At 41.7% G+C, this 12,385-nt stretch overlaps 1 protein-coding gene across 1 annotated transcript; it reads right to left on the reverse strand.

Annotated features, from left to right (window-relative positions):
- Window positions 1-212: 212 nt before the first annotated feature.
- LOC145406317 (putative methyltransferase DDB_G0268948) lies at window positions 213-11,778 on the reverse strand. Its single transcript, XM_080277481.1, has 7 exons — window positions 11,656-11,778; window positions 10,228-10,388; window positions 8,693-8,817; window positions 8,071-8,156; window positions 5,787-5,890; window positions 3,802-3,942; window positions 213-316 (listed from the first exon to the last, which is right to left on the reverse strand). The coding sequence occupies exons 1-7, from the start codon at window positions 11,764-11,766 to the stop codon at window positions 217-219; spliced, it is 828 nt and encodes a 275-aa protein (XP_080133607.1). The 5' UTR covers window positions 11,767-11,778; the 3' UTR covers window positions 213-216.
- Between the last annotated feature and the right edge of the window lie 607 nt (window positions 11,779-12,385).

Here is a 12,385-nt window from a genome sequence, read left to right on the forward strand (position 1 = left end):
CACACTATCGAAGTACTTACGCGCACTCACAATTTCCATTTCCTCCTCATCCTACCTCACTGTACAGTCTCTGACTTAACATCTTTCGAAGACCATGTGTGTGTGTGTGTGTGTGTGTGTGTGTGTGTGTGTGTGTGTGTGTGTGTGTGTGTGTGTTTAAATGAGAACGGAGAAAAGAATCGTGTATGAATGTTTGTGATGCGGGTTCTCTTGCCTCTATCGGAGAGGTTTGCGCCCAGTCAGCAGGAAGAACGTGAAGCGAAGGGTGATGGTCGTGTCTTCCACTCCCGTCTTCACGTCTAGAGTCTCCATCACCCTGAGAAGCCAGAACATACTTTTAACAAGGGCAAAAAGACCCTGATGATTTAAAAACAACACCATTCTTTAGCAAAGCACCAATATTTTCCTGCATCGCATTTTCTCAACTAATTTCACACTCTTGAACTCCTTACTCATCAATATAATTATTACAATGTCTATAAAGTTATATTTTAGGGGCATCGCCTAAAGCACCTTTAAAATTAAGTTCATATAAGTTCTATAGGACTTGTTTACAGTATTTTCTTTCTTTCTTTCTTTCTTTTTTTTTTTCGATACGACATATGTATCCTTTCAATATTACTGTCCAATTTTTTTCAGTATCTTTACGCAAGCATGCTCTCTCTCTCTCTCTCTCTCTCTCTCTCTCTCTCTCTCTCTCTCTCTCTCTCTCAATAATCGTGGATTCGTCCAACTCTAATACACACAAACCTAACCTAACATAAACCTATCGTAGACCAGACCAAGGCAGAATTCGAACTAATCTGAACTTAATTTCATAGGTTAATTGGTAAGCTGGGTTCCAGGTGGACTTTATCAGGACTCGGTCGTTGCCAAAAACAGCTTCGTCAGAACGTATGAGAAGACTGTGGAGATATATCGAAGAAATGATAAGTCCGGGTATAAAAGAAAAAGTAAGGGAAACACGAAAAAATGAAGAAATACTGCAAGTTCAATACAGTAGCTTTTATTGGTGATGTTCCTAAAGGATACTGTACATCTGCTCAGTCAATATGCTTGCTTTGATTTCCTTTACTTTGTTTTGATCAAGCAACAGCATCAGTGACGACTTGTAGGCAGTATTCTTGCTTGGTTAAGAAATTTCGTACACCTCTTCCTTAGTAATTCACTTTCCCACAACGCACATTGCTGACTCGTACTTTCTTTGGCTTTGGACGCTCTGTAGCACCATTTCCTTTGCGATTTATTTTGTGTATTTTACCCTGATAGCTTCTTGTATGATATATAATTTTAACATCAACATGGTTGGCATCAGTAACAAAGATGTTAATATTAAGGTGTATGTAAATAACGGTAAATAAAATGTTGCGAAATATCCCTAATCAAGGAAATGTAGTCTTTAATATCCTCCATGATATGACTTAAACAGATCTGCGTAGTTACTAACAAGATACAAATAACATATAAGAAAATACGGAAAATAATAGCAAAGGAAAAAGTATTACAAAGTTTCGTATGACAAGAATTCGGCCCTAAGTAGATCTCTCTCTAGTGCTCAAGCTGAAGTGAGGCAGGTAAACAATGACGAAGTGCTAGACCGAAGTAACTATCAACACCATCGTCTTTACCATTCCAGATCCTCATTTTCCACCCATTACGGCGTAAAGAGGGGGTACAGAATCCAGAACCAGGGACAGGCAGCCACAGAAGGTTAAATACTGAAGTTCTGTACTTTTTGTAACTCTAAACGAACCCCCTTTCTTCCATTTTAATGAGGCGATACCTGGATAAATTTGTTCAACATAGAAAGGATATCCTGAAGTGAGATGGTGAATGAAAGTTATGTCTAATCTCGCCACAAATAAAAGTTTATGCTAAGCTCAATAAAATCGTCAGGTGATGGCAAAAATGTATGGAAAATGACTTTCTCGGATGAAAAGGTTAACACTTCGCTTTATCTTCTCTTTTCCCCCAGCTGACCTGCAGTGTATTATAAATTTCTCTTCTTTCGTTGCACTATATCCATTTACTATCACACCATAAAAGTGTTATGCTGACGTGTCCATTTATCTAAACACACACACACACACACACACACACACACACACACACACACACACACACACACACACACACACACACACAGTTACTTAAAGTTAAGCGAATCTCTATGGACATTTTTCATCACCTCACTAAATTATAATCCAATAACATCAAAAGCTAAAAATTACGAATTGTTGCTCACTGCCTATTGTCTTACGTTTGGTAATTTCTCGCCACATAAACCTGTACATTCTTCTTAGTATTTTTCATGGTACGTTGAGCTGGTTCAGTTTACACAACATTACATCGAATTGCATATACTCATAGGTGTTTACTTTGTCGTCTATAAATTTCTCCCTACCTGTTTCAAATTACCACTTAGTACTTCTCTTTTCCACATAATAAAGGCAGAAAGAAGAAAAGAAAATGTCCAGTATAAAAATTTCATTTGTGTTGCAACGACGCACTTCATTCTGTCATATATTGCTCTGTCACAACTCAAACTGCCACACATCACACTGCCACAGCTGGCACTGCCTCGCCTCCCAGTCACTCTTTACACTGCCACGCCCCACACTGACATATCAAACACTGCCACACTCCGCACTGCCCTCACGTTGCCACACCTCACACTGCCACACCCCACACTGCTCCACCTTTCACTGCCAAATTTCTTATTATCACATCCCACACTGTCACACCTCACACTGCCCCTGCCCACACTGACACACCTCAAAATGCCACGCCTGACACTACTACACCCCACACTGCCACACCCCACATGCCACGTCTCTCACTGCCACACCACACATGCTACGTTTCACACAGCATACCACACAATGACGCTTCACATTGCCACACCCACACTACCACTTTACACTGTCACATCCTACTCTGACATGCCTCACAGACACACCTCCAACTGTCATCATTCACAAAATCACCCTAAATTCATACTTCACACTGCCACACCCTACATTCACAACCCCCACTTATAAATCTTACGGTCACATTTCACACTGACATCCTTGACATGCTATACCTCACACTGCCACACACTTCGCTTCTCCCAGTGCACACAGATTTCCAATACTTTACATCAGAATCCATTAAAAGCGTGTTCGATCCTTTGACCCACCCTGTATAGTATCCAACACTTTATACTACACTTAAGAAATCCCACAGTCATCAAGGAACTATCTGTATCATCTTAATCCGCATTTTAATCTCTGCTACTCACCACCTCCACATTTACTTCCTCTACTGCAGCCGTACGTTTCATCTTTTGTTACTCACGTGAAAATTATGTTCACTTTCTGCTGCATCAATCTTCCGTTACAGCTTCAGTTACTCACCTCTGTCACTTCAGTCCCACGTTCCCACGTTCACTCTTGCTTCTCCAATTTCATGCCCACCTCCACTGCTACTTCCGTCTTGCATTCTACCTTCGTCTACTTCAGTCACACCTTCACCGCTGCTCCTTCAGTCTCACGTCCATCTCCACTACTTCCGTCTCATGTTCCACCTTCAGCTACTTCAGTCACACGTTCATCTCTACTCCTTCAATCTCACGTTACACTTTCTGTCATTTCAATCTCACGCTCCACTTTCTGGTATTTCAATCACTCGTTCACCTTTGCTCCTTGAGTGTCACGTCGCCTTCTATAGGTTTAAGTCTCCTGTTCCACCTCTTGCTGCATCGTTCCCAATTTCCCCCTTATACTGTTCGCTTCCCCCATCTCAGTCTGACTCTCTCACCTCTGCAAGAAGCCATCCAGCAGTGTCTGAGCCGCCTGGTCGCCATTCTTCTGGTGGTAGCTGTGGAAGGCTGACCAACTCGTGATGTAACCACCCAACTCCTGCACCGTCACCTCCTTGTCCACGTGATGGCAGTTCTCTCTAAGTGGAGGAGGATTTTATTAATGTCTCTCAATTGTAGTGCTGGAGAGGGACGCTTTACTTGGTGTCCTCAGATTATCTATCACATCCTTTGCGTGGTTATACAAAAGTCTGTCAACTCCCTCCCTGCCTCTGAAGGCAGATGATGGGCTGCTGGAGAAGGGCAGTATCAGCCTGCAGTCCACCGGGATCACATTTCCAATGAATTTAGAGCTAGAACTACTAACTACTACTACCAACTGCATGAGGATCCTTAACGTTGCCTAACTGTTAACAAGATTTTAACACACCAGTTGGATATATGAGAATTTATCAGTGCAAGTGACGACTTAAGGTTATTTTGAGTCGTTCTTGATACTTCTGAATACTTAATGAATCTTGAAATATTTCCATTGCCAGTGCCGGCCTAAATTTATATAAATAGGTTCACAATGCTATACACGTCGTCAGGCAACTTGTCTCCTAAGCCCCACCCCCTTCATGACGTCGTGGCCTCAAGTCTATGGCCTGCCACTCTACGGACGGGGGGCGAGGGGGCGGGGCTTCAAAGACAAGTAGCCTGGAAGCAGGTATAATGACCACCCTCTTTACATGTTTATTAATGGTATCCCAGTGCTACTTACAGTCTATTTTCTCAGTGCGAGTGACGAACAAAATGTATACTGAAACATTCCCAAAGCTAGTGACAACATAAATTTATACATGTTTAAGCCGTCACTACGTTATATCCACTTTATCTGGGCTCAAAGTTGCCATATCTTCAACGTGAATACTGAGCTGGAAAAAATAACACTGAGTATATGATGCTGTCACGATGTTCGTGCATGGAAAGGATTTAAAGCCAAAGCATTGTCTTATATCGTCACTGAGCTACGGGAAATTTATCGGTTATCCAATTAATTTTTACCCCATCAGGAGCACAGGTGCCAGGGGTTGAGCTGCTTTGTCCATACACTTAAGACAAGGGTACACAGTTGCTCAACCCTAAATGATATTATGGGGGCAATAAAATCCTGCCAGTTCTCTGATGTAAATCCTTATAGGCCACGGCCAGCTAAATTGTCTCAACCCACCAGACCATCATGCGTTTTAGTTTTAATGTGTCCGACTCTGGTCATAGGCTTCAGAGCCTATTCACAAGGCCCAGTAGTCCTCGTACATACCATACACCTCCACATGTTAGCTTCAGCCCTAACACCCATCGTCTATAGTGAATACATGCCAGAGCTGTCTAATGCAGGACTGGTGTATTGGTATTAGCGGGGGTATTTTTACGACATGTTGGCAGGTCTTCCAGTGGATCAGTAAAATCTAATTTTTATGAAATTTAAATCCTTAAACTGTTCCCTGTCCCGGTCGTAATTCGAACCTGGGTCCATTAGGGCTGCGGCCACCTCTATACCGATTCAGCTGCAGGAAGACGAAGATCTTGGCCAAATTGTAAGAAGTGCAACTTTGGGATCGCGTTCCATGGAACCTTTGCATTCGTATTCGTAATTCATGCAAGATAATATATACAATTCTGTAATCTTGAATGACCAACTGCTACTATGCTCTTGACCTCACTTGCAAACACAGCTAGAATGCCTATGATCTAGAGGCTGTATTATTGAAACTGAGAATGCTATGGTATGGTAAATCCTTCAACTTATTAAGACTTTATAAGTATTTGCTGATGATAGAAAATGTCTGACCTTGTCTTTTACACCCTATAATGGACAGTGGAGGCTTATTACATGCAACAATTACAGGTTTTCTTAAATAAATTTCTAAAATTAGAGACTTGCTGACACACTAGCGCACTCAGCTAAATAACACTGTAGATAATGCTGTGTTGTGCTCACCTGTGGAAATCCGGGTATGGGATGACGAACTTGGGATCCTTGTACTGCTCCTCCACGTGTTCAATGCCACCGCCCCAGTACTGTCCCAGGTCATTGCTGAACAACTGACAACAGCCAAATGCATTAGAAGTACAGTATGCTACATTTCAACCTAAGATAGCATCGGTTTTCAGCAGAGGTCTAGCTACAGATCGCGGCATTCATGTATCACTGTTACAATTCTTGGCCATTTTATCTGATAAATGTACGGCCTGTTCAGTTATGCTACTCCCACGGACAAACATGTGAATATATGAAAAGTGTTAGGTGCATTTTGAAGAGGAGGTCTAGCTATACTTTTGAACACTGATGCATCGCTGTTACAGTTCTTCGACATGGTAACTAACAACTGTCAACCATGCTCATTTATGATGCTGCCCCGGACAAACTCGTGAACCCACTGAGAGGTCTGGTGCACTGACTGCCAGACCTGCGCTACACACCACACCTGGGTTGCGGTGCACCAGCCGTCTCACCACGGTACGAGAAGGAACTTTCGAGAGTGAGTGTTGGGAGTGAAGGGTGGGCAGTTTGTCGCGACCCCGCTCACGGTTGGAACTATTTGGAGTGGTGGGTCTCTCTGGTGACATCTGACTAAGTGGTTTAGATTCTGTTAATGTTCACGATAAGAACAACTTTACTTACAAGTAAACTTTTCATTGTATTTGTAGATATTAATTATGGTTTGAATAACAATAGATTACGAAAGAAATATTTACTTCAAAATCATCACCATGTCCACTAAGTCATATGTTTTCGCATAATGAAAATAAAGAAAATTACGGAATTAGAGTGCCTGTGTTGAAGATTTGTTTACAGTCATTTTCTCGCTAAGACCATTCTTCTGTGCTCCTTGCTCCTGGGAACAACCCTTCATCTCACCTCCTCAAAGACCTCCAGAGTGATTGCCTATCCCATTTCGTCTTCAAAATTAGAGGAAATCAGGGGGAACTTGAACTGGAAAGCACACGGTTTGTTGTGGTCCTCCTTGAGTGGGAAGGCACACTCGTTGTGGTTCTTCGATGCGGATCATATATTTGTTACACTTTCATAATATTAAAGAAACCTCTGTTTATAATTATCAGTTAAAGATATTATTTCAAGAATCTATGAATATTGTCATCAGTGGTGCAATAATCACAGACTTACGACGGTATCCTTCCGCTTATTATGTTTAAAATACATGGTGCCTAAAGTGGAGGCCAATTCATGCCTCAAGTATTTGGTGATTACATCGCTACCCCCACTTCCCCAAGACCGATCTTTAGCGCTAAGCCTGGTGCAACGCAGCCCTGATGCTGTCCTTGTTTCAGATGTAGTATCGGAAATAAAAGTATTTTCAGTAGTCCTGCTTATCTCTCCACAAACTATGAAAATCAGTGTGGTGAATCCTTAGCAGATGACACTGATGACACTGACCTGTAACCAAGACACTATTGTCAGTTGTTACAGATTCAGTACACTGACATTCGTAGTTCATGGGGAGAAAAAATTATGACAGACGTCAGGAATATTGATGCAGACAACTGTAGGCTACAGCTACTCGTAGGCCTCAGTACTAATCAAGTCACTGTTACATCTCTTTCAGCATAAGCATCAAAAGTACAGTTACGGACGAGAATATTGCTCCAGTTTTTAGTCGAACGCTCACGAACTGCGACACAGAATTATGAAAAGTTTGTTAGCCTCCGAAGGTCGCATTACTGTGTTCATTGTCTCGTAATTTATTGAACCAAAGTGTGTCAGTATTTATGGCCGCATCTCTATACGTACTGTACAGGCCACACAGTTTCCCCAGGTCACTGCTATATATCTGCCACCAGAAGCATACGCATCAGAAGTACTGTCACAATCAAAAGGTCGTCTGCACTTCTCTATCAAATTGTGGAGATGGAAGGTCTTATAAAAAATACTTTTATGTACTTTATGAAGCACACAAGAGAGGAGTATGAGGCGGGAGGACTCTCTTCGACGTTCGATGACGAATGACGAATACGGAAGGGTGGATTTAAAGTTGTTAGGAGATTGTCGGATTTTTTTTTTTTTTTGCTGGTACGTGCTTGCCCAAGTACTGCAGCAATTCATTACTGTATATCTACTACCACAAGCAAATGCCTTAAGTTACTTTGGAGCGCGACCAACTAAAACTTATACTAGATCCTGATTCCATTTCACAATAGCTACATAACAGTGGAATAGAAAATTACGCTACAGTCAAAGTTATGCTCAGGTTTGTACAACTTACATCCTCCATGATCTTGGAGAAGCTGTCGGCGTGGGTGGGGTGGAGCAGTCGAGGGTACATGTATCCGTACAGGGCCAGTATGCCTCCTGTTGGTAGCACGACTTGAGTGAGTACGGTGCTGCACGACTGTGAGATGTGGCTAGTGTATTACCATCAGAAGGAATAAAACACACACCACCCTATCATCCTTAATATATGTGGAAAATGAGTTGTCTTAAGGAGGTCAAAGGAAGGAAACATTTCTAGTAAAATATCTGACAGAGAACAGTTTTAAAATTCACACACCCTTCAACACGGTGGCGACTTTTCGGTATTTTCTTCATTCTGCTGCTGGAGGATTTTGCTGAGCTTAGGGGGGCCATATTAAAGGGCTAACTGAAGGCCATATCGAATCTCTCAGTTTCGAAATCTCTCCCAAGGTCAGTAGTCGCCCTGTGGTATCAAGAACTGGGGATAAAGGGAATCAACCAAATGAAAGGGTCAAACTGACTTAGAGAGAGGCTTTAAAATACTGCCTATAGACTTTAGACAGTCAGTTCTCGTTAAATCTCCTTTTCTCTCCAGACTGCAATACGTAGCCATAGAATTTACAGCCAGTGTCTCTATTTCAGTTACGACTCACCAGGAACTAATACCCTGTCCACCTCCTTGTAAAACTTTGGCAGATCGAACCAGTGGCAGGCCTGACCAGCCGTCACCAGCTGCAGCGAGGAGTCACGGAAGGGCAGACTCTCAGCGCCACTGACTCTGTTGAACAAAATGCTTTACAGTCAAAAATAGGTGGTGGAGGGGGACGCTTCTACATGGTGGCACTAATATAAACAATATCTGGTTATACACACGTCCACGATTCCCTACATTTTTCCCGAGAGGATGGTGCACTGCAGAAGGAAGGGGGTTTCAGTCTGGAGCCACGACAGTAACAGCAACAGTCACAAATAGCATACAGGAGGCAACGTGACTCACTGACAAGGAAGGCACCTCAAAACCTACCGCCATACTACCATACGCCACCGTCACATTACAAATTCAGGTCCCTATTGCAGTTATAGATGCGAGTGGACTGAGGCAAAGTTTTCCAAGCTGAAAGTTATGTGGTCGGCTTGTGAATCGAATCCATGCATTTCTTTCTATATGAAGCTCTCGCGATCAGAAATCCTAATTGACAGGAAACAGTAACAATAGTAGACAGCAGAGTGTGTAGAAAGGAAGTACGGAGTGAGGCCGACACTAACGCTACTTTAGGATGCCGTTCATATCTACCAGTTGTGTAAATAAGCAAGATCTGCAGCTAAATAGTGCAAACTCTCTTTCTTATCCTGTTAAATATTCCAAAGTACAGAATGAAAGAGACTGAATAATTTATGGGTGAAAAGGGAAGGTAGAATTATTATACTGTACTGCAAATTATATGCAAATTATATGAAATGATAAAAAATGGCTGGTGCAGAGACTCATCAGATACTGTGCAATGATCGAGAATGAGAAAATAAGCATAAAAAAATGAAAAGTCAGTAATTTCGGAAAAGGACATTACATTATCTTATATACTTTTTTTTTTAAGAGTCGAACCAATAAGAATACAAAGGATGTAATTACTGATGGCTATAATTTAGAAGGGACATTGTAATTACTGTTATCTAATATTTTGCAGTGAAGAATGAGGCTAAAAACAGTGAATGTAAGTATTTTGCTAAACAGACTTAAAGTTTATGGAGGAATAAAAATTACTTTCACGCAAAACATTCAGAAGTAATCGCCGAATGCTTAAAAAAATGTGGCATTCCACATCTGTGTGATCGACGCACTGCACATGCCAATGCATGACTTTTGAAAAAAAAGAAAAGGAAAAAAAAAAAAGAAAAGGAGAGCATTTGTAGTCCTAATTTTTATAGGTTTTTGATCTCATGTTAATGACTGACTGACTTACTTCATGCAGCAGTTTCGATAACAGCAAATTTGGAAATAAGATTTAATATCCATATGACACACACACACGCACACACATTACCTATCTATCTATCAATCTATCTATTCTTTTACTGTTCACTCACTTGAAGGCCACGCCAGAAGCAGTACTAAACCGGACAGGCTCAGTTATCTGGCCGAGAACAATAATACTATAACAATAATATTACCATCTCCTTGTAGGCTCACTTGAATGTCACGTTGGGCGTAGTGTTGAGCCGGACAGCCTCGGTGATCTGTGCGGGAGATATGTCCAGCCCAGTGACGTGCGTGAAATGCCGGGCCAACACCTGGGTGCTCTGACCCGACCCACACCCGACATCTGCTGCTCCTTCCAGTTCACCCGAATACTGCCCACAATAAGGTAAGTGCAGTCAGAGACAAAAATTCGCTTACTGTTCTACTACGACTATTTCACACTCACGTATCCCTCACTTTCCTCCCACATGCATCATAAGAATTACCTATGGACAGAGAAATGTACGAAGCCTTTCAGCTACGTATTACTAAATGGCAGAGGAAAAATGAAATATCAGTTTCAGGAGAATCAGAATCAGTGTAATCATCCATTAGTACACCCAGTTATTGTGGAAGCTGTGGAGTGCCTCGTCTCTAGCAACATCTATGTTTAGTTCCTAACGAACTACCTGGAAACACAAAAAATATCTACTGTATTTCCTTATCTGTCTGTCTATCTATCAATCTATGTCTATCTCTATCTCTCTATCTACTGTATAGCCAGACGCCTTAATCCCGGAAAGTTGTAACAAACGAATGGCTTCCATGTCACCCTGTCCTCCACCATCGGCTGCCCTATATCCAGTTCAGCTCCATCCCTCTAACTTATCCTCGGTCTACTTCATCCTCTCCCTCGTCACTCACATAAACTTTCCTGATTAATTTCTCATCCTTCGTTCTCTCTACATGGCCAAACCATCTCAAGGTATTTCTCCCATGCCTTCCAGCACATCCACAGTATCACCACAAAGCTCCTTCACTTCTTTATTTTCCTGACTGTCTCTCCACGTAACTCCATATGCTCCTCCCAGGTATCCCACATCCACTTCCCTCACTTATGGCTTGTGTCCTTCCAACAGAGTCCAAGCTTCACTTCCATACGTTAGAGTGGCAATCACAATATGTTATGCAGTGCCTTTTTTTTTTTTCCCCCACTTCCATACTCACTTCCCTATTCCTTATTTTTGCTCTGAATGGACCTGCAATTCCATCATCTGAAAATTTTGGATATTACCGTTAAACGTCCACAATAGCGGTTCCTGTGTATCTACAATCAAAATGAACCCGAAAGCATACCTATACATAATTCCATTGCTATACTTTTCCTTTTTGCCTGGTCAGAATTAGGGAATGAGAGTTGAGCGTCTTTCTACAATCCCCAAAATTAGTTTCTGTAGTACCGATTAATTAAGGCTTTGTCTATGGCCATGCAAAATCTCGGTTTTATATCTTTAAAATGTGCGCTCTCCAAGTGCTGCTGTTTTCCTTTCTTCGGGCCAAATGCCTATATTCAACACTGTAGCTTGAACACTGGCTGTGCAAAGCTGACAGACAAACAGTTAGATAGTGTCAACGGTTTAGATGTTATAAATCTTCTACCTTCTCCTTGAGCGTGTCCAGGATGCGCTGTGTGAGTGAGGGTGGAGGCTGTGGACGGAACTTGGCGTAGGCGGCGGCGTGGGCTGGACGCTCGAAGAACCGACTCGACATGACTACTCTGGGTGACCTGAAATGACGTCTTGTTGCATTAACTCAGTGACTCAGGCAATGTAATTTTCTGGCTTATTTTTCCTACTTCAGGCAATATTATTCTGCTTAGGAAGGACTACTGGCAGGCAGTGGATTAATAAAGACTGTATCTGTCTTGTTCGAAAAGACTAAAGACAAAATGGAAAATGACAAGAGGACACAAAAAAAGATTCTGATTTTGCTTACCTATACTCCTGACTAAGCTGTAAAAAAAAGAAAAAAGAAAAAAGAAAAAAAGAAATTTCATTTTTTGGAAGTTAGTTTCTGAATTATAATTATATCACGATATAATTAGGAGAAGATAACCAAGAACTGAGTCAGCTGTATACTTGGAATAACACTTCAGGCACTTATGTCCTCTGAATGCTCGGTGTTTGCATGATGTTAAGGCCAAACGTAGGCTTTTTAACCTTAATATTTTTTGCAGCAACTATGATATTTTATAGTAATTAGCAGACTACCCTAGTAATGAAGGGATTAATTAAGGCTTCATGTTTTTCCCCCAGTACGGAAGCACACTTCGAAACTGAGTAACTGTCTGGAGGTTGCAAAAATAAATAAGTAAAAAAATAAATGCGTC

The sequence above is a fragment of the Coenobita brevimanus genome, chromosome 70 (genome assembly GCF_032717465.1).
Source record: "Coenobita brevimanus isolate Jiangsu-jjx chromosome 70, ASM3271746v2, whole genome shotgun sequence".
In the NCBI taxonomy this organism is placed as follows: Eukaryota; Metazoa; Arthropoda; class Malacostraca; order Decapoda; family Coenobitidae; genus Coenobita; species Coenobita brevimanus.

What these genes read in the sequence shown, in the direction of transcription:
- LOC145406317 (XM_080277481.1), bottom strand. Translation starts at nt 11,766, where the DNA reads ATGTCGAGTCGGTTCTTCGAGCGTCCAGCCCACGCCGCCGCCTACGCC. An exon ending in TCTCCAAGATCATGGAGGAT is followed by an intron (nt 5,891 to 8,070) that starts GTAAGTTGTACA and finishes GGCTGTTGTCAG; the next exon opens with TTGTTCAGCAATGACCTGGG. An exon ending in CCATACCCGGATTTCCACAG is followed by an intron (nt 3,943 to 5,786) that starts GTGAGCACAACA and finishes TCCTCCACTTAG; the next exon opens with AGAGAACTGCCATCACGTGG.